General features: G+C 39.7%; 1 protein-coding gene across 1 annotated transcript in view; it reads right to left on the bottom strand.

Annotated features, from left to right (window-relative positions):
* F5 (coagulation factor V) overlaps positions 1–20,365 on the bottom strand; it is an 81,636-nt gene extending 61,271 nt beyond the window's left edge. The window contains 3 exon segments of the mRNA NM_214120.1: positions 7,825–7,947; positions 15,592–15,683; positions 20,109–20,365. Of these exon segments, the coding sequence (NP_999285.1) occupies positions 7,825–7,947; positions 15,592–15,683; positions 20,109–20,266 (373 nt within the window). The 5' untranslated portion in view covers positions 20,267–20,365.

Raw genomic sequence — 21,252 nt, 5'->3', positions numbered from 1 at the left:
TATGAAATTTCTATTGGCTCAATACAAATTCAACTGTATCAAACCATTCCCTCAAACTTTCAAGAGCTCTTGTCTTACCCACAGGATAAAGACCAAGTTTGTTACTATGGCAGCTGAATTCACTCCTGAGTTTGCCCAGTCTACCTATCCAGTGTCATCTCCCTTTGTACCTCTATGCTGTGCACATTTTGTACTCCACATCAGTCTACTATCTCTAAAAGATATTCCAAGGTTTCACTCTTCTTTGTATCTCTACAGTTATCATTCTATGACAAGTCTAGACTCCAGAATTAGCCTATTAACTGGTCATTGAAGTTCTGATATAAGAAGTTCCTCCCAATCTTATTTCCCAGCCTGTAGACAGAGAATGATCCCTTAAAATCCCCAGATCTTATTTTGCTGTGTTCCTGCTTAAAATTCTGACAATGGCTTCTTCTTCTTTATTATTATTATTATTGTTGTTGTTATTATTATTATTATTATTGCTGCATCTGTGGTATGTGGAAGTTCCCAGGACAGGGATTGAATCAGAGCCTCACTGTGGCAATGCCAGACTCTTTAACCAACTACCCTGGGATGAGGATCTAATTGCTGCCTCTGTAGTGACCTGAGCTACTGCAGTTGGATTCTTTTTTTTTTTTCTTCACTTTGCAGTTGGATTCTTAACCCACTATGCCACAGGAGGAACTCTGACAATGGCTTCTTATTTTATAAAATCTTTAATACCAACTATAGGTCTGTTATGATCTACCCCTACCTTTCTCTCCATTCTCAACATGCATGACTTTTCCCTTTGTTTACTGTGTGCCAGTCACACTTGGGCCACCTTTTAGTTTCCCAGACATGCCAAGTTCTATCCAGCTCAGGGACTTTGCAGATATTATTCCCTTTGCCTAATATTCTTTCTCCCTTTTTTCCTTTGGAGAAAAGTGTGCTTATCCTTCAGATGTCATCTTAAGTATAAGCTTACTTCTTCTCAGATCTCTGATTACACTATGAATTTTTATCTATTCCAGCACTCCTCACAATTTTTAATTAAATATGTATGACATTATATGATTAGTTATGTTTCCTTATTCTAGATAATAATTATTTGCACTGTGAACATTTCTGTCACTAGAATGTGAGAAATTCCAACAAAGGTTCTGGATTGATTGTCTTAGTATCTCTGGTATGAAAACAGCACTTAACATGGAGAAGATCCTCAATGAATGTTTATTAAAATTTAGGGTCCTGTGTGATAGAAGCAAGGTCATCAAGTCTAAGATCATGGGCATGTTTTGTCAGAATTGCATGGTATTAAAATAAATTAAATGCCAACATTAAAAATATGGAGATCTTATTTAAGTGTCTCGATTGCTGGTTTCTCCTAGAGAACAACAACAACAAATAAAACCCGAAGATCTGGTGACACTGGACAAAATTCCTGCATAGAATTTGGCTAGGTCTGATTCCTGGCTGCCCCCTTCAGACAGGACACTGGCTTTCTGATCACCGGTCCCTACTACACTCATTTTTTCATTGAATTACCCTCCTGGCTACTGTAGGCATCTTGTGCTAGTGAAAAGCTTAACAAACATGGGACTTTTTTTTTCTCCCCTGTGAAAGCTATCTTTTTGACACCAATAAACAATATTTAATAGGCTGAACTTTCACTCTGTTGATAAAAAAGAACTGGAGTGTTAAAATTATCAGGAGCTGAGAAACGTTAAAAGTTGAAATAACTTCCTATGAATACTAATATCATCTAAATCAAAAAGAAAAAAGTTTATGAGGAAGATTCTCTGCTCATATAAACAGGATGGATTATCTCTGTAAATCTGCAAAATTGCTTTAGGTTGCAAAGCACAAAACAGGACTGATAAGGAGAGTTGCCATCTCAGGTCAAATCTTGCTTGTTGACTGGAACTGGCATGGCGAATTGTTGACCAGAGCCCTACTAAATCAAGCTTGATGACCCTTATTCAATGCTTCATGCTTTGTGACCTCATGAAGTTAAAAAATGGCATTGCTTCCACTGTTTCAACTGTGGTATAATAGGGGATTCCTTCAGTAGAAAATGGCATTCCTAAGCTCTCAAAAAGACAAAGTGTGATATTCTTTGTAGGGTGAGAGATAACTTTTGCAGTTCTCCTCTCTTCCTCTGGATAAATGTATGCTTATACTTCAGATAGCAGCCTATATGTCAGTTTACTCATTCCCTGATCTCTGATACATACCAAATAATTACACAAATATTTATTTAAAAATTGAGAAGATAATTAAATATTTGTGAAATTATATGATTAATGATACTTTCTTCTGCTAGCTTGTGGGAGAAAGTACATGAGTTAGGCGGCCAGAATTGAGATTGCATGGTTGGACCACTTGCTACATGTATGAATTTGGGTAAGTTTCTTAACCCTGCTTTCAGTTTTCTATTCATAACTTAAGATAATATATATTTTAACAATATCATTTTTGACGGGTTATGAGGACTGGGTCACTATACTATGTAGCAGAGTTGACAGAACACTATAAATCAACTATACTCTAATACAAAATTTTTTTAAAGATTTGCATATGGGGATAGATTCTATACTTATACTGAGTAAGGGTTACTAATGAAATGGTTTGGGGATTATTTTACCAAAGTTTCAATTCTTTCCACTTCGAAGTATTTTTTTCTACCTTTCATCTAGAATAAAACAGGCATATTGTATCTTTGATGTTGCAACCTATATAACATGAGGTATGAAATATAAGTAGCTATTTAGAGGAAGCATTTATGAAAGACATTTTTGGTAAATATGATCTTGACCTTGTAATCAAAATAAAAAAACTTTAAACTCTTAGCTGAAAAGAGGAGAAATGGACAGGAAAGACTATTATGCTAGAGCACAAAAAGTCCTTGTTCAGCTTCTTGCTAGAGTAAATACTTTACACAAGGGTAGTCCTTCATTTTATACTTTCTTAATTCTGTTCACTTCCTGCTCAGCCCAATGTCAGCTTTGTGATTTGTTTACTCTTGTCGTGAAGAACTAATTATTTGCCAAGAGGATCTCAGTATTTTTTTTTTCAAATGTAAAATGGTGCGTACAAGCTTTGGACAAGTGGAGTTACATAAAGCGCCACTTTGCTCACCCATCAGGGTGCTTGTTCATGAAATCCTCTCTTGTTACTTATCCTTTTGGACAGCTCTTTTCCTCTCCACTTAAACTTAGTGAAGGGTGTATGCATTCAAAGATTCAGAACATTCTTTTAGAGGCTATAATTTAGGCAGTGGGTAAATTAGAGTGCTGATGTTTTATAAAGAGCCTGGGTTCACTGAATAGGGCATGCAAGTTTCTTTGAAGGAGAGTCCACAATTTTTGGATTTCGATTTAGGAGAATTCTTATATTAGCCTTTATGTGTCCAGTATTTATCATATACACAAAGAAGTGTCTATATCAAGGCCAAAAAATTCAGATGCAAAATGAAAAATGTAATTAAATACGTTACGGCCAGCATTGCAATGTTTTGGAAAAACCTAAAAAACTAGGTTATCATACAGAGAATTTGGCAAATCTTAGATGCAAAGAACAATCTCCAGCAAAAAAATTATTTAATTATATATTATTTGGAGAATTAACTGACCTGCAGACAGTTGGATATCATAGTATTATAATACTCATAATGCAACTCACACATTTAAAAGGTGAGAATATATATCAAAGAATAACATTAAGATTCACTCTGAGTTCCCTGGTGGCTTAGCAGGTTAAGGATCCACATTGTCACTACTGTGGTGCGGGTATGATCTCTGGCTTGAGAATTTCCACATGCTGCAGATGTGACCAAAAGAAAAAAAGAAAAGAAGATTCACTCTGAAATAAATTTTAAAGATAACTTACCGAAACAGCTTCAGAAATCTTACCAGGCAACAAAATTTGCTCAAAGGTACAGCATTATAATCAAACAGTTCAGCACATGCTAGCTACAAAGTTTCTGAAATTTTAGCCTCAAATTGAAATTCTCGTAGCAATACAATGTTTAAAAGTGATTAAGTACAGTTTCAGATATTTTGTTTACTAGCTTAAAAATATATTCCTATTAAATACATTTATGAAAGAAATGTTCTTGGAAACATTTTTACAAATCACAATTTGTCCATCCTCTCAAAAGGGTTACTCATCCCTTCCCTATATAACATTGTACACCCGGGGAGTGGGTGCAACTGGGAGTAATTTGGTAACACCAAGCTACAACTTGGCATTTATGTCAGATGCTGCCAATTTATGGATGAATGAGCCTTCCATACTAAATACAGAAACATCTCTCCTGGCTGGAACTCAGATTTCCCATCATCTCCTAACAGAAGCATAGTTAAGAATTTAAAAAGCAAAAAAATAAATGTTACTAAATCCATGAATGAAAACTCAAGCTCTTCACCTGTAACAGTACAAGAGACATAACATAGGCCTTCATTTAGTCTGTTTTATTCTTAGATTGCACACAATTCTAATATTGGTGAATATTTGTAAAATCTCATTGTAGGAGTTCCCGTTGTGGCTCAGTGGTTAACGAATCCGACTAGGAACCATGAGGTTGTGGGTTTGATCCCTGGCCTTGCTCAGTGGGTTAAGGATCCAGCGTTGCCATGAGCTGTGGTGTAGGTTGCAGACGCGGCTCAGATCCCGCATTGCTGTGGCTCTGGCATAGGCCAGTGGCTACAGCTCCGATTAGACCCCTAGCCTGGGGACCTCCACATGCTATGGGAGCGGCCCAAGAAATGGCAAAAAGACAAAAAACAAACAAACAAACAAAAAAAAACCTCATTGTAAACTGCAATTAATTGGTTAGAAAGAGGGGAAAGTATAACATTTAGAAAGATTTATATTCAAAGGGATTAAAAGAAAATACCTTACACTTAGAGAAGTAAACCTCAAACTATCCAGAAAATGTTATTATTCAAAATGACTCATTCTTGGAGTTCCTGTTGTGGTGCAGTGGTAATGAATCCAACTAGGAACCATGAGGTTGTAGGTTCAATCCCTGGCCTTGCTTAGTGGGTTGGGGATCCAGCGTTGCCCTGAGCTGTGGTGTGGGTTGCAGATGCGGCTCAGATCCCACATTGCTGTGGCTGTGATGTAGGCCAGCAGTTGTGGCTCTGATTCGACCCCTAGCCTGGGAACCTCCATATGCCTGTGGGTGTGACCCTAAAAAGCAAACAAACAAAAAAAGACTCATTTTTTATGTGCTCTAGATAACTGTGGCTTTCTGTGCAATTTTCCTTCATTTTGTCATCAGAATTCTATGGTACCGTTTTATTTCATTTGAGTAGAAATAAAATGATGAGCATTATTTAAAGCCAAGGCCTCCATTCCATCTAATTTTCATAAAATATAATGCCTGCACTATAAACAGCTATGAAATAACTGTGGCAACAAGAGCTGTCATTATTGTGTGCAACCAAGTGCCAGATACTTTCCATATATTATGACTAATCCTTGCAATAACTTTAGATGGGAGGAATTACTGTCTCCATATTATAGATACACAACTGAGGAGGAGAGGTAAAGGAAATTGCCCAGGTTAAGTTAGAGTTCAAGCCCAGGTCATTTTGGCTCTCAAGCCAGCATTATTTCCATGGCTATCTTTTTCTTCTAGCTTATGGCAGTAGGTCTCCAAATCCTTGCTGGGTCTCAAAGATTAATTTTCAGATAAGAAGGTTCCCAGATAAGGATTAATTCCCTGTCTAGGTTGGATCATTCACTGGTTAGATCGAGGGCCACATGGGCAATGATTGAGTCCTCTCTCAAGCCATTTATAGTGTTTCAACGTCCCACCATTCCTCTCTCAACTATCTACCTCTGAGGCAACGAAATCTGGATTCTCTTGTAGCTGACTCAGCATGTAGTTTATCTCTGCTCCTGAAAAAATAGTTCAAACCATAGAAGGAGGCTACGGGCAAGAGTGAGTGTCACGTGACAAAGGAGATGTTTTAACAGAGGGCCCAATAAAATGAAAAGAAGGCTTGTTTTATTTATTTTATTTTTTACTACAAAGCCACTTCTAACCTATTTACTAGATTACATCTCATTTCCAAGATAAAATTTGACTTTCCCCATCAATATGTATTTACCTTTCTCAGACTCATGCAACAGGGCCAATAACCAAGTGATCAATGGAAGTTGTGGGAGCATTATAGACCATTTCTCATAAGTGGTTCTGGCTGTAGGGGAGTGTAGGGACAAATAAACAGTACAGGAAGGGGGATCATGTTGCAAGGTTCATTCCCTGTGCAAACAGCTTAGCTGGAATACAAAGTCCACCATGCTTACCTCCTCCCACATTTGAAATGGAACCTGCACAGGAGAGTTTGAAGGTTCTCCCTTCATGCGTTACATTGCTGAATTCCTGAGGATTCCTCTGGAATCTTCATAAGTAGGCAAAATGGTTGTTTACTATGTCACTGCACACTACCTTACCCAGATGCCTGAAATTTTAGTTAATGCTTCACTATTTTTCCTCAAGCCAAAGATTGAGTGATAATGCTAAAAGTCCTGGGGATGTTAGTTCATTGACTTATTATCAGTCATGTATACCTTGTCAGAATGATTTGATAACAATATACATAGGAAATACTAAACATCAAAGTCACTTATTAATCCACATGTTATCAGATAAATATTAAATTATTTGATCATATTTTTAAAGTTTTTAAAATTTTAACTGAGATATAATTGACAAAAACATTATAATTTGAACATATTTTGATTGAAGAATTAACTTTACCATCATAGATAATATTTATAAAGTGCTTAATTATATACTAAGAATTATTCTAATATTTCATAACAACAAACCTGTAAGAGGTAGGTATGATTATTACCGCTATTTTGCAGATGAGAAAGATGAGGCATAGAAGAGTTAAGTAACTTCCCAAAAGTCACATAGCTAATAAATGTCTGAGCCGGGATTTGCACCAAGAGTCTAGTTCTAGAGCCCACACTGTAAACCACTCTCCTACTCAATTCTCTTCCATGGTAAAATGACTGGAATGGAAAAAAGAAAACTTGTAAATTGTGAAAGGTTAAAATTTATTTTTAAATGTTATTATACCAGCATCTCTTTTAACAGGGATAATTTTCTTACATCACTTTCTAACAGAACTCTACTCTGCTTATTGTGGCCTGAACATCAACGGAATGGAAATAATCACCAACAGGAACAATATCAACAATAGGAACTTACTATCTTGCAGCTGAGGTGTTCACTTTTATCACCACCGTCTTCATGATCTTCACCATCTGTGTCATCATTATCTTCATCATTGTTGTCATCATTTATCGAGGGCTTACCAGATTCCAGAAACCACACTTAGTACATTACCTAAGTGATCTCATTCGATCCTCAAAGCAATCTTATAGAATGGGTATGACCATTCCCATTTTATAGATGAGAAAACTAAGGCTCAGAGATGCTAAGGTCACAGAATCAGAAATTGTAAACCTGGAATTTGAATCTAAGCCGGCCTTCAAAGCTTATGGTCTTAACCACTTCTCTATGTTCAGACCTTTAATGTTACTTCTATTACCACCACTACCATCAAATATCACTAACTAGGTGCCATGTATGTGCCAGGCTAGTCCTATGTCACTATTTCAAACTATGGCCCATGGGCTAAATCCAAATCTTTTTCATTTTCTCTCTGAAATCTATGAAGACAATGATTTTTATAATTACCAGTTGTAGGAAAGGCGGCTTCTCTATTATGGTTAACAATATGGTTTTGCATGTTTGGCACTGGCAATAAGGAGTTGTACATTTTCCTTGTCAGAGGGATATCAAATTCCCCTTACCTTCTGCGAATTTACTGTACTTAATTCCTTGAGGATGGATGCTTAAGGGCTTGTCTGCCTTATTCCTAAAGTGAACTTTCATGATGTCTCCAACTTCTGCATATAAAGTAGGCCCAAGAAGTCCTGTGAAAACAAGGATTTAAAATATGTCTGTGTTCAGGATTACCAAGACAGAGCCGCTAAGCAAGAAAAACATGGGAAAAACCCCATGGGTGATTGCAGTCATTCCTCTCGCTCCTGAGGCTGACCTGCTTATTTTCAATCTAGAAGGCTTTGCCAGCTCATTAACTCTATATTACATGCAGTCAGATAAGAAAAGGAAAGTAGAAACACTTAGGTTGGGCCCAAAGCCAGTTAAGAGAGTATGATACGTAGTTCTGATCACGTCCACCCCATTCTGACCCACTGTCATGTCTGGAGATACTACTACCTTTGGTCAAGAAGAGAAAAGTATCGGACTTCTCATGTGGCTCACAACATAACTACTTGGTGTTGCTTCTACAGTGGCTGTGGCTCGACCCCTAGCCTGGGAACGTCCATGTGCTACAAGTGCGGCCAGGAAAAAAAAAAAAGAGAAAAGTATTCATTTTCACTTATACGAGGTGATGTGAGGGAGGATGAGTGGCTATTTTAGATCTCCCTGAGGTGGGAGACCTCAGGGACCTAAATGAAGTGAGGGAACAAAATAGGACCAGTTCTCTGGTCCTGAGGCAAGTTCAGAGTCCCTGAGGCAAGAGCAAGCTCGATGTATCCAAAGAACAGTCAGACAAAGAGCATGCCCAGGATGAGAAGGGTTGGGGATTGGCCGGGCTGACAGAGCAGGGTGGGGGATGGGGGAAAGCAGATCACATAAGGCCCTGTAAGGACTTTGGATTTTTTTCTAGGTGAAATGGGAAGTCCCTGGGGCTTTGTGAAGCAGAGACATGGTCTGATATGTTTGAAATTTCACCTTAGCTGCCGTAGAGAAGATATTCTGTGTAATGACAAGCATGGAAGCAGACTGGTTGATATAGACAAGAGACAGTGTTGTATTGGGCTAGCATGTATAGCAGTGAAGTGGTGAGAAGATGTTGGATTCTGGACATTTTAAAAGTAGAGCCAGGAATATCTACTGAGAGGTTGGATGTGGCACTTGAGGGAAGTCAAGGATGATGAAAAGATTTTTGATCTGAGCAGCTGGGTAAATAATATCAGCTACTTAGATGGGGAATGCTGGGGAGACAGCAGGTTGGGGTGCAAAAATCAAGAATGAAGTTCCACTTACTACATGCCAGGTGTTGTGCTAAGTATTAAGTAGCACTGAGTATAGTAAAAATAAAATAATCATAATAATAATGATGATGGATAATATAAGATGACACAGTCCCTGTCCTTAAGGAGCTCACAAGCTCATTTGGAGATAGACAGAAGGTAGCAGCTACTGCTGAGACAATGCCACAGGAGTAGACAGGGTAAAGGACCAGTTCTGTCTGGGGAGTTAGGGGCAGGGTTGATATATGAGTCAGATTTTTGAAGAGTCATATTCTAGAATTTCCCAAAGAGTAGTCTTTGGATTTTCTGCATTCGAATCAGTGGGGGCCAAACTAAAAGGCAGATTCTCAAGTACTGGAGCAGCCCCCAGTAAACTCAAGTCTCTGGAGGTGGGTTTGTGAATATGCATTTTAAACATGTGCTCCTGAGGGACTCTGATGTCCCTGAGAGCTTAAGAACCTGACACCAACTGTATTTCAGACAATTGACTGTTCTCACTTCCAAACCATCCATAAGCTCTCATGGGGTTGACTTCTGCCTGTTAGAAATGGCAGGAGTGAGAGGGAGAAGTTACAGTGGTCATGGAGTTCAACCGGCATTTGTTGGCAGTGGTGATAATTAAAATAGAGCTTCTGCTTATTGTCTCCCTTGATATATTCAAGCACTTTAAGCCCTTACATTAAACCTCCTTCCAATACATCTTTAAGGTAGATATCAAGATTTTTATTTTATAGATGAACACACTGAACCCCAGAGAATTTAAATATCTTGCCCAATATTATACAGCTAATTAGAGGCAGAAGCATAATTTAAACTTAAATCTGACTCCAGATTTTTAGCTTTTGCACCCACCATCATGTATTTATTCATCATTCAGTAAATATTAACTGAATGCTTACATTATCCTAGGTTTTCAATGGTGAGTGAAATAGATATGCCCTCTGTCTTCACAGAGCTTAGAAAATGGAAGGATAGATTTTAACAGATGATCACACAAATATTTAATTGCAAACTGGGGTTCACATTATAAAGCACAAATGCTGAAGAGCATTTGACAGAGGCATCTCATCTAATCTTAGAGGCTGGAGGGGATCAGTTCTGGGAAATGTTTCCCTGGGGAAGTGATGCATTAATTGAAGTGCAAAGAAGCAAAGAGATGGACAAAGACATTTCAGGGAGTGAGATTAACACATGCAAAGGCCCTGATATGCTGGAAAACTTGGCCTCTTAAGAGAACTGACAGGTTGCCAAAGGGAAAGTAGAGCTTAGTACACAAGAGAGACAGGCAGAATGTGAAGCCAAAGGTAAGATCAGAGGTCTAGTCACATAGGCCCATGCAGTCCTCTTAGAGTTTTGCCCTTAATTTAAGCAAATTAAATTGATTTGGAAGCAAGGGTGTGACATGAACCAGATACTGGCTTTTAAATATCTGGCTGCATTTGTGGAGTGTGATCCTAGGGAGAAACCAGAGTGAACAGTTAGAGAATGGATAGAAGACTCCAGCAGAGAGAAGGTGGTGACTTCGTTTGAGGTTAGGGCAATGGAGATACAGAAAAGAAAACATATTAGAGAGCTATTTGAAAGATCAAATTGTCAAGACTTGATGGGCTGGGTACAGGGTGAAGGGTTAGGGAGATCAAGTCACCATGGATGGCTGTTGGGGTTCTGCCTTGGAGGGCTGGGTGGATGAGGGTGCCATTCTCCAAAAGGGAGGACACTGGGAGAATTTTGTTTGGTGGGTGTGGTGGGCAGAATAATGGCCTTCCAGAGATGTCCATGCTCTAACCCCTGGGACCTATGGATATGCTACCTTATGTGGCAAAGTGAACTCTAACTGTACAATTAAGTGAAGGATTTGAGATGGGAGAGTTTCCTGGATTATCCAGGTGGGCTCAGTGTAATCAGAAAGGTCGGGAGTTCCCGTCGTGGCGCAGTGGTTAACAAATCCGACTAGGAACCATGAGGTTGCGGGTTCGGTCCCTGCCCTTGCTTGTGGGTTAACGATCCGGCGTTGCCGTGAGCTGTGGTGTAGGTTGCAAGGTTGCAGACGCGGCTCGGATCCCGCATTGCTGTGGCTCTGGCGTAGGCCTGTGGCTACAGCTACGATTCGACCCCTAGCCTGGGAACCTCCACATGCCGCAGGAGCGGCCCAAGAAATAGCAAAAAAAAAAAAAAAAAAAAAAAAAGAAAGGTCCTCATAAATGGGATGGGGGAGCATCTGAGTGAGCAATTTGGAAGAAGCTACCCTGCTGGCTTTGAAGATGGAGGAAGGGGGCATGAGCCTGTGAGTGCAGGTGGCTCCCAGTACTGGGAAGAGGCAAGAAAACAATTCTCCCCTGAGGCCTCCAGAGGACACAGAATTCTACAAACACTTTGATTTAACCCAATGAGACTAATTTTGGAGTTCTGGCCTCAAGAACCCTAAGAAAATAAATTTGTGTTGTTTTTAGCCACTGTTTGTGTTAATTTGTTACAGCAAAAATAGCAAACTGATATCATATTAGCAATAAGAAAGTATGATCTCTGAGATAAGATCCTATCTTTCCCCAACTCCTATATTCCTACCCACTGTTGTCATATTCCTTTCACTGAACACCAAATCCTAGAGTTTATACTTATCTTGTGCCTGAAGTTTCTTGTCCTAGTTTAAGCCTCATTTTAGAGATGGTGACAAAGCTGGGGAAGTGAGTGGGGAGAGTGGCTTGCCCAGGGTCAGTGATGGGGTGGCATCATTGGGACTAGAACTCAGGTCTCTAGACTCTGGAACCAAAGTTTCTCTACTACCTTCTGCAGGGCAGGTCAGACCCCCCCACACACACACCAACTTTCCTGGAATAGTCCCACTGTCTACGTCAGTTTTTAGTTCTGCCATCTGAATTCACTGGCCAACCCCTCTCTTCTGGCTGCTACCCTCAGTCCCAGAGCCCAACAGAAGCCCTCACTGGCTATCCCACGTTCCAGAATGCCCAGGAACCCAGTCTGGTGCCGACTGTGCATTTACATGGTGTGCTGGGTTTTGTTGCCATGGTTGCCTTGCCTGGTTGATTTGTTTGTTGTCATCACACGACTGCAAATGCCAGATGCCCAAAATAAGTCTTTGAAGTTATTTACCCTTTTACTGCAATGAGTAGTTTGAAATATTTGTTTAGCCTCCCTATCCACTACTTCAGAATTAAATCAAAACAAAGGGCTGTTTTTATAAATGCAAACCAAATACCTTCAGGCGTGTAAGAAAACACATGGCTGAATGTTGTCTGAGCTGCTGTTTACTTCCTCCATCTGTCATGTGGTCTAAGACCTTTCTCATCCTCTCCTCGGTGCAGCCAAAGTGGGGGAAGGGGTGACCTATCTTGAGATCTCAGAAAGTTACTACAGTCTGTACCCAATTTCATGCTATTCGGAGTTGGAAAGGACTGAGGAGGTCAGTTAATCCAATCCTCTGCTCTCAGGTAAATAATGTGTTATCAGAAACAGGGCAGCCCATTGTTGCTGCTATTATAAAACTCCTTTGGGGACAAACATTTCATAATATTCCTTGAAAAGACTCACAGACTCAAAAGTAGCCATTTTAAAGCCCAAGACAGGATTCCTGAAAATGATCCTGGCCCCTTCACCTATCCACATGTCCACACACCTGACGGGACAGGCATCTCTTCAGACCTCCAGTCCTAGAGCCTCGCCCCACCTGCAATTACAATAACTTCTGGGCTCATGCTGCAGAAATGGGGCACATGGCTAGTATCATATCCACCAGATGGGTAGAGGCAGAAATAAGGGAAATGTACAAATAATACAGAACTAGACAATGGAATGTGCAAGACCACTTAGTCAAAGGCAGTGTTCACATCAGATCTTATTAAGATTCTGAGGTTTTTCCTTTATAGCAGATTTTCTTCCTTGCATCAACAGTAGTTGATAGGGATACAGAGATGAATAAAATACCCCCCCACGTGCTCTAGGGGTTCATAATTAAGCAACTTTGGGAGTTCAGGAAGAGGCTTCATAAAAATGGATGTTAAAATGCCTCAGAGTTCACAGAAAACAAATACGTTAGGAGATACATAAGAGTTGACAGAAAATGTTTCAAGTGCCTCAGGCTTAAACATAAATCAGTTATCAAGGTCAACTTCTACTAATGAGACTGAAACAGAAACCACTAAAAAACTTAATCATCTCAAAGGATTTCGATCACAGTCCTCTCCTCTTCAAAAATTTTCAGTGCCTCTGTATCATTCAGAAGATAGTCTCCAGCCTGGCACTTGGCCTTTCCATCACTTTCTGCACTTGGTGAAATGGCTGATACAGCACAGACATTGTGATTCAGATAACTTGGCAAAAGTCGCAAAAAGCAGAGCTCCACACATCTGCCCAATTCCTCTTTTCTCAGACCTAATGAATACAGTTTCCCAGCTCATTTTCCCTCTATCCCTCTACAACTTACTTAAGGAGATAGTTCTTAAGTGTCTATTATACATACCAAGCTTGAAGCTGGACTATGAGAATGAACAGACTCTAAGACAGAAGACAGGAGAGCCTTTCATTTCCTGCCCAAAACAACAAACTTAATTTTATTAGTAACTTTGCTAATAAAAGATGACTCACCCAGTCCCTTGCCTGGCCCCTAGCCCCCCCGCCCCCCATGATGGTGGTATCTCTTCTACCTCAGGCTGATCCAGCTGAGTTTTGAATCCCATCACTTCCTATTTCCTCTGAGTCTGGCTCCATCAGTTGTTCCCCACCAGATGTCTTTAGCCTCTCCTTTTCTATTGGATTATTCCCTTAAGCACTTAAATATTTTAAGTCACTTGTCATTCTTTTTTTTTTTTTAATAAAACTCTTAAAATATCCTTAAACCCTCATTCCCTTCCGGAACTACCCTATCTCTACTCCCATTTGGAGCCACATTTCAGGAGTTATCTATGTCAGTTCCTGCTCCTCCTTCTCCCCTTTCTTTATCTTCCATTTCCATTTCTGTTCACCAGAAGAAGTGGTACCAGGGAAACTGGGTAAAGAGAGAGTTTCAAGAAGGGGGAGGATTAAATGTCCTAGTCATGTCAAGTGGGAAGAGAAGTGGAAAGCAGACATTGGTTTGGCATCTCAGAAGTCATGGGTTTACTTTTTTTGAGAGTCATTTTAGTTGACTCATATTAGAACAGATTAGGGAGGAAAGATAAGAAAAGAAATGGTATGCTAGAGAATGAAATGGACTAATAACACAGGAAATAGGTAGTGAAGGAAAAGGGGGAAGAGGCAGGCAGAGTCAAGGGGAGATTTCTTTCTAGATGGGGGTTAACCTGAGCATAAGTTGTGCTCTGTGATATTGTTGATGACTTTTGATGGAAGGGGGGGGTGTCCAGTCAAGGAAAGACTGAAGGTAAACAGAGATCCAAAGAGGAGGCAGGATAAGATGGAATGAATAAGACAGGTAGAAGGATGAGTCTGGGGAAGATGACAGGTCTTCACCTGGTTGGGGGAGAAGGATGAGTGAATTATTGACTAGTGGACCCAATTAAAGGAACTTCTCTCTTAACAGCCTTAATCATTCCTGCCAACTATGTTACCATATTTAAGACTCCAGAAATCCATTCAGCCTACTTTCCTTATTAAAAAAAGAGATGAGAGAAAAATAAGAGATTTTTCTTTAAAAATGATAGCTACTGTGTACATCACACTAAACAGAATAGAAGAGATGTGGGAGTTCCCGTCGTGGTGCAGTGGTTAACGAATCCGACTAGGAACCATGAGGTTGCGGGTTCGGTCCCTGCCCTTGCTCAGTGGGTTAACGATCCGGCGTTGCCGTGAGCTGTGGTGTAGGTTGCAGACGCGGCTCGGATCTGGCGTTGCTGTGGCTCTGGCGTAGGCCGGTGGCTACAGGTCAGATTCGACCCCTAGCCTGGGAACCTCCATATGCCCCAGGAGCGGCCCAAGAAATAGCAAAAAAGACAAAAAAAAAAAAAAAAAGAGATGTGGAAGATAGATGTAAAAGAATCAGCCATATACAGTGCCTTTAAATGCGTCTAGGAAGTCATATGGGAGCAAAATGTCATTTGTTAAGGTTCATCTGTATACATTAAGCTAGACCATAAGCTCCAGAAAGATAGGGTAAGACCTGTCTTGTCCACTATGGCATCCATAGTGCCTAGTTCAAGGCCCAGCAAGTGCTCAGTAATAGTTTGTTAGACAAATGAATAAAAATTCAAACACTTAAAAGTTTCCTTTAGCTTTTTGTTTAAATAAAGGTTAAAAACAGCTGGCTTCATGGGCATGTGACCCATGCAATTGCACAGGGTCCCATGCATAGAAGGGCCCCCAGCTTGGCTTAATATTTTGCTGTCACTGTTCTGAAATCCTCAATACTAGAAGTGAGGCCCCTACAAATTATGCAGCCATTCTGGTTAAAGACAACAAAACCACACATTTCTAGAAAATGTCACTAAAAAATATTTAGATATATGTGAATGTCAAATTATCTATAGAACTTTATCTTTAAAATTTTAAAATATACTTATGGTTTACCTGACATTCTGGATGGTGGTTTCTCTTTCTGAAAATATGCTTCATACTCTCTGTAAACAATTTTCTTAAAGGAGGTTGCAAAAGGGCTTGAACTGGAAATACAAAATAAATATGAAAGGCTTATGTAACATTTACTTCTCACGTTAAAACAAAAGAGATCTCTCATGTCCTCAGACTTTTACTAGGAATAGCAGTATTTTTAACTGAATTGCAGAAACCCAAGATTTTATAAATATGAAAAATAAGTGAAGTTAATAAAATAATCATTGGTCTCGTCAAGAATATTCTGTTGTGATGATAACTATTCTTCCACAAATTTAAGTCTGCAGTAACTAATCTTGTTAATCAATTTTCAAAGAAAGCACCCCAAATCATTGTATGAACCGAAGCTTTAGGCTTAGATTTTAAATGATTCAGGATAACTGAATCCTTTTTGGGTAACTGTGTGAGCTATTTTTCAACTCACCCCCCCCAAATGTAGTTTTTTTTTTTGAAGTTAATAATATGATAGGGATTATTTTTTTTTTCCAAATGTAGTTTTAAGCTACTGGGGAACATTGTAAAGAACTGTTAATTCGGTGGATTCTATTTCTGGTTGAGAAGTTGGAAGCCAGCTAATGGAAGAAAAGTCCAGGGACTCATATAGGAAACAACTAAACGAAAAAACTGGAGTTCCTGTTGTGGCTCAGTGGTAATGAACCCAAAAGTATCCACGAGGATGCAGGTTCAATCCCTGGCCTTTCTCAGTGGGTTAAGGATCCAGCATTGTTATGAGCTGTGGTGTAGGTCACAGATGTGGCTCGGATCTGGCATTGCTGTGGCTGTGGCATAGGCTGGCAGCTGCAGCTCCAATTTGACCCCTTGCCTGAAAACTTCCATATGCCAAAACCAAAAAATAAAAAACAAAAAACAAAAAAACCCTAAGTCTTGGGAAGTTTAAGTAACTTGTCTGAGCAGACACAGTTGATAAATGGCCAAGTCAAGATTCAAAAAGGTGAGGCCATTGTTCAGTCATCTCTTGGTATCTGTGGGGGATTGGTTTCAGGACCCTCATGGACATCAAAATCTGCAGATGTTCAAGTTCCTTCTATAAAGTGGAATGGTATGGTCAACTCTCCATATCCACAGGTTCCACATCCACAGACACACAGGGCTGTTTTCAGATGGTTAAGGGTCCAGAGAGAGGGAGGAAGGGAGAATACTGGGTTAATTTCCCACCTTCTGCATCTTAGAGATAGAGGCATATTTTTCCTATCCTTGTCTTAAACTCAAAGATGAACGTAAAATGGAAGAGAGTTGGGGGAAATTTCTTATAGATATTTAAACCAGTTTGACCATAACTGGGCTTTGTTATGTTTCCTAAACCAGAGATTGGCCCAGCTATACTTAGGGCATAGTAGAGAGGGATACAAATTACATCTGCCATGACATCTATGTAGGACAGAAGCTAAGAGAACTGGTGGTAGATTCAGAGTGTCTGGGCTTGAATCCTGTGTGTGCCCCTTGTTAGCTGTGTAAACTTGACACAGTTTATTGAATCCATTTATTCCTCTGTTTCTGTAATTGATAGCTGTGAATAATAGTAAAATCTCCCTTATGCAACTGTTACAAAATTTAAATAAGCTGATATCTGCAAAGGGTTTAGAGCTGGCACATTGAAGATATTCAGGACATATTAGCTAATAATATTTTAAAAATGTAATAAAAGTTGGTTTTTAGCTTTCAGATTTTCCCAGAAAGCAGAAAAATCTATAACTATTGATTCTCATAATTTTAAAATGTGGGATACAAGAACTTAATATTTGGAGGCAGAATTAAAGGAGACATTAGTAAGTATTTTTGGAATGGTAGCTATTGAAAGTTCTCAGTCACTGGACACATTGAAGTAGAAATTAGACAACTATTTGCTAGAGGGGTTGGTGCTTAGGGTGTGGGGAAAGTTGAAAATGAATTAAACAACATCTTAGAGTTTTTAGATCCTAAGAACCCTAGGATTCTATATGCTAACTTTTGTCCTTAATGTGAAAGTCCATTTTTGTTTATTTGTGTGGCTTTTTTATACAGTTGAAAAGTATCTCCCATCCCTAATGTTAGATCTTTAAATATGGGGATATAGGCGACAGTATAAAATCTTTACTAAGAAAAATCAGTCTTTCATGCAGAGTAATTTTAATAGAGGTATGTTTCCTAATATGTTTCACTGTGTATATTGTGTGTGCATACCAAGATATATTTATTTTGATTTGAACGATTGAATTGCTATTGAAAAATAATGTCTGAACAGAAAGTTAAAGATGATATGAATTCAAATGATATGCATGATAAATTTTACATTTAGGAGGACTGTTTAAAGATGATTTATTCAGAATAAAAATCATATCAAGCTAGAACCCTAGAGGAAAAAAATATATCTTTTTTCACTGTCAGGTACTATCTACATGTAAGTGATTGGACATGTATTCTTAGGAAAAATTTTTAAAACATTCACTTCAGAACTGGAGCAAGAATAAAAGATGTATTTCACCTCTAAAAGGCATTGTCTTGCCAATATTACATGAAATAAGGAAAGATCTTTGCTTTGGGCTAAAATACACTTTGGCAAAGGATGGAGTTGTCTATGTTGATTTCTTTATGGTGAGTATCGTCAGCCAAGGGGTAGGACAATTTAGAACAAGCTCATAGTTTAAGCAGCCAGCTATAGATTTTTCACAAAAAAATTCTTGAAAGAGAAGTTCCCGTCATGGTGCTGCGGAAACAAATCTGACTAGGAACCATGAGGTCGAGGGTTCAATCCCTGGCCTCGCTCGGTGTGTTAAGGATCTGGCATTGCTGTGAGCTGTGGTGTAGGTCACAGACGCAGCTTGGATCCTGCATTGCTGTGGCTGTGGCATAGGCCGGCAGCAACAGCTCTGATTAGAACCACCATATGCTTCGGGTATGGCCCTAAAAAGCAAAACAAACAAACAAACAAAACCTAAAGATATGACATAATTTGAGGTGCAAAAATATGGATAGTTGGTTCATGTATGGTCAACTGTATGGTTTTGACTCAATAATTGATTGATATGAGAGGAACAACTCTCCCCTGAATTCTGGAAACTCAGCCACAGAGTAAGAGTATAGGATGATCAGTCATGGCTCTGGATGTGAATTCACCATGTGAATCAGCCTCATGTGGTTCTGCCTACAGAATTCTGCTTGTGATTCTTCGTGTTAATTATGGAAGATGATTATTTCATAATAATGAAAACTTCCAAGCACAAGCACCGTGTGACAAAGAAAAGCCAGTAACAAAATTAATGTTCTACCCATGAGCAGGAAAATTAATGTTGGAAAGACTGTCATTTCCTTTGGGGTTGTAGTTAGTAGTAGTTCCCTAATGTTGTGGGTGTGACCTAGATTATCACCTTGAAATGCAATGTTTTAAATGACTTTTTTTTAAAAAAAGAGAGATTTCTTATTATTACAAGACCAGATACTATGTAATACCCTCCAAAATAACCCAGTTACAAAGAAAAGATTTTAAAAGGGTTAATATTATGCACTAAAAGGCTCAAAATATTACAATATTTTCTTGGCAGATCGCTTTGGTTTCGAAATTATAAAAGAGGAACATATCTTTCACAATTGTTTAAGCTGTGATGTTAAGTTAAAAGAAAACTTAGTCACATTAGCAGTTTATCATTAAAAGAAATAAAAATGTAGCTAACCAGAAATATTGAGTAGAACCTATAATTTGTTTAATTTCTGAGAAGTCTTGTTTGTAAGCTTTCAATTAGGAAAAACAGTTTTGTGACTCAAGTATACTTTTATTATTTAAACCCCCTTGTAGTTACATATGCCCTTTAATAGTGACTCCACCAAAATAGCCAGTTTAGACCATATCCCAGGGAGTGATTAAGAATGAGAGAAAAACAACGAGCCACATGCAGCAGAAAAAGGTAAAGGAACAACAATGTCCATTTTTATGAACTGATGATGTTTTGAAAGTCATCTATAAGAAAACAAAACCCTAAATTATGACAATTGTTGAATAATCAGCTTATAAGAAAGTGCAAGGTATATTCATCTTTAGTTGTAGAAGATGAAGCCGTGTGGAATAAATAATATGTAAATGGAAGTTTAATAAAAATACCAGGCTACTAAAAATCTGGAACAGGAGTTTGCAGGAAAGGCTAATGACCTAGGTACCTGGTGCTTTTGAATCAATCAATATATTAAAGAAACAGTCGATCGTGCTAACAAAACTGCATTAACAACAAACTCTTGAAAGCAGTATCTAGGCAATGAAACAATATTTTCTATATCTTCACAATGGTAAACTGTATTATTGTGGGCAAAATGAGCATCCACCAGGTTTAGTTTATTCATTTTACTTCCCTATTTACTGTATTTACCTACCTGAAGTTGGGGCGAGGGTGAGGGGAAGGGAACAATGGAATTGCAAAGGAATGATCTCTAAAAGAAATAGATTATCCTTCCTAGAGAAGCCCACCCAGACACCACACCTGCCTTACCTGGGGTGTGTGGGCTCAGGGTGATAGTTCCAGCTGATGCTCTGAGCAGCCACGTAGAACTGTCTTACCCTCGCTGCTTCAGTCCCTAGGTTTCCCCAGGCTGCCCAGCTGGTGCCCAGGACCACAAGGACCCAGGGGCAAGGGAGAGCTGGGAACATGGTTCCTTTCTGCTCCTCCCTGCCGTCACCACCCCAGGGAGGGTGGAATGCCGAGGCGGATTGCGCTCGCTTCGATGGCTGTCCGCTGTTGGCACTGCAGTGAGCTCAGGGAGGCTGCGGGTGGCAGTGTCCTCCTCCCCTTTGGCTCTCCCGGGAGGCTTCCACGGCAGCGTTGGCTGCAGCCTGGGGCTGTCCCCACCTCCTGGGACCTTTCCAGGCGGGGGTTGGCTAAGTCACTGCCCCAGATGACTGGAGATATTAGGGAGAGCAACTGGGTTAGTGACTGTTTTACTACAGATGAAGGAGGGACAGAGATCAGAGGCTCTAGCAGGTGGGGCAATGCTCAGGGATTCAGGAAACAGGGCAAAACTGTACTCCTGCACTTCTACCTGCTAACTCCTCTGAGCAGGAGCCCCAGCCAACAACACAACCGCCTGGGGCAAAGGTCACACTTCCCAGACCCTCTGCAATTCCCAATGCAACGGAACCCCAAACCCTCAACCATACTACACTCCTTCTGATCTAAGGAAAACAGCATTATACCCTGTTACTAGGCACAGAAATACTGCATTTTCAGGTGGTGAGGAAGCAAGGGGGATGAGCAAACGAATGGGACCTGCTGGCCTGGCCCACTTTACTGAATTTATGGTCAGTTCTGTCTTGACTAGGGCAGTGGCCACCTAAGGCAGAATGCAGGGCTTAAAGAGCTTCCCTAAGAGAATCAGTTAGATCAAATTTCAATCCCACCTATTAGCTGCGTCCTCTTGGATAAGTTACTTAGCTTCTTTGGAGCTCGGTTTTGACATCTGCAAAACAGAGATGACAATAGTAGTTTTCCCCATTAGGGTTGTTGGGAGAGTAAAAGAAAACTGTGAAGTTTACAGTTACCAGCAATTGGAAAGCACACAGCACATGTTTATTACAGTGATTATATTTTTCCTGCCTCCAGGGACCCTTATAGAGGACCTGGGTGTGTCATACAGCCT

This window comes from Sus scrofa, chromosome 4 (genome assembly GCF_000003025.6).
Source record: "Sus scrofa isolate TJ Tabasco breed Duroc chromosome 4, Sscrofa11.1, whole genome shotgun sequence".
Lineage (NCBI taxonomy): Eukaryota > Metazoa > Chordata > Mammalia > Artiodactyla > Suidae > Sus > Sus scrofa.
The sequence above is the reverse complement of the archived record's forward strand: the minus strand, read 5'-3'. Positions and strand labels throughout refer to the sequence as shown.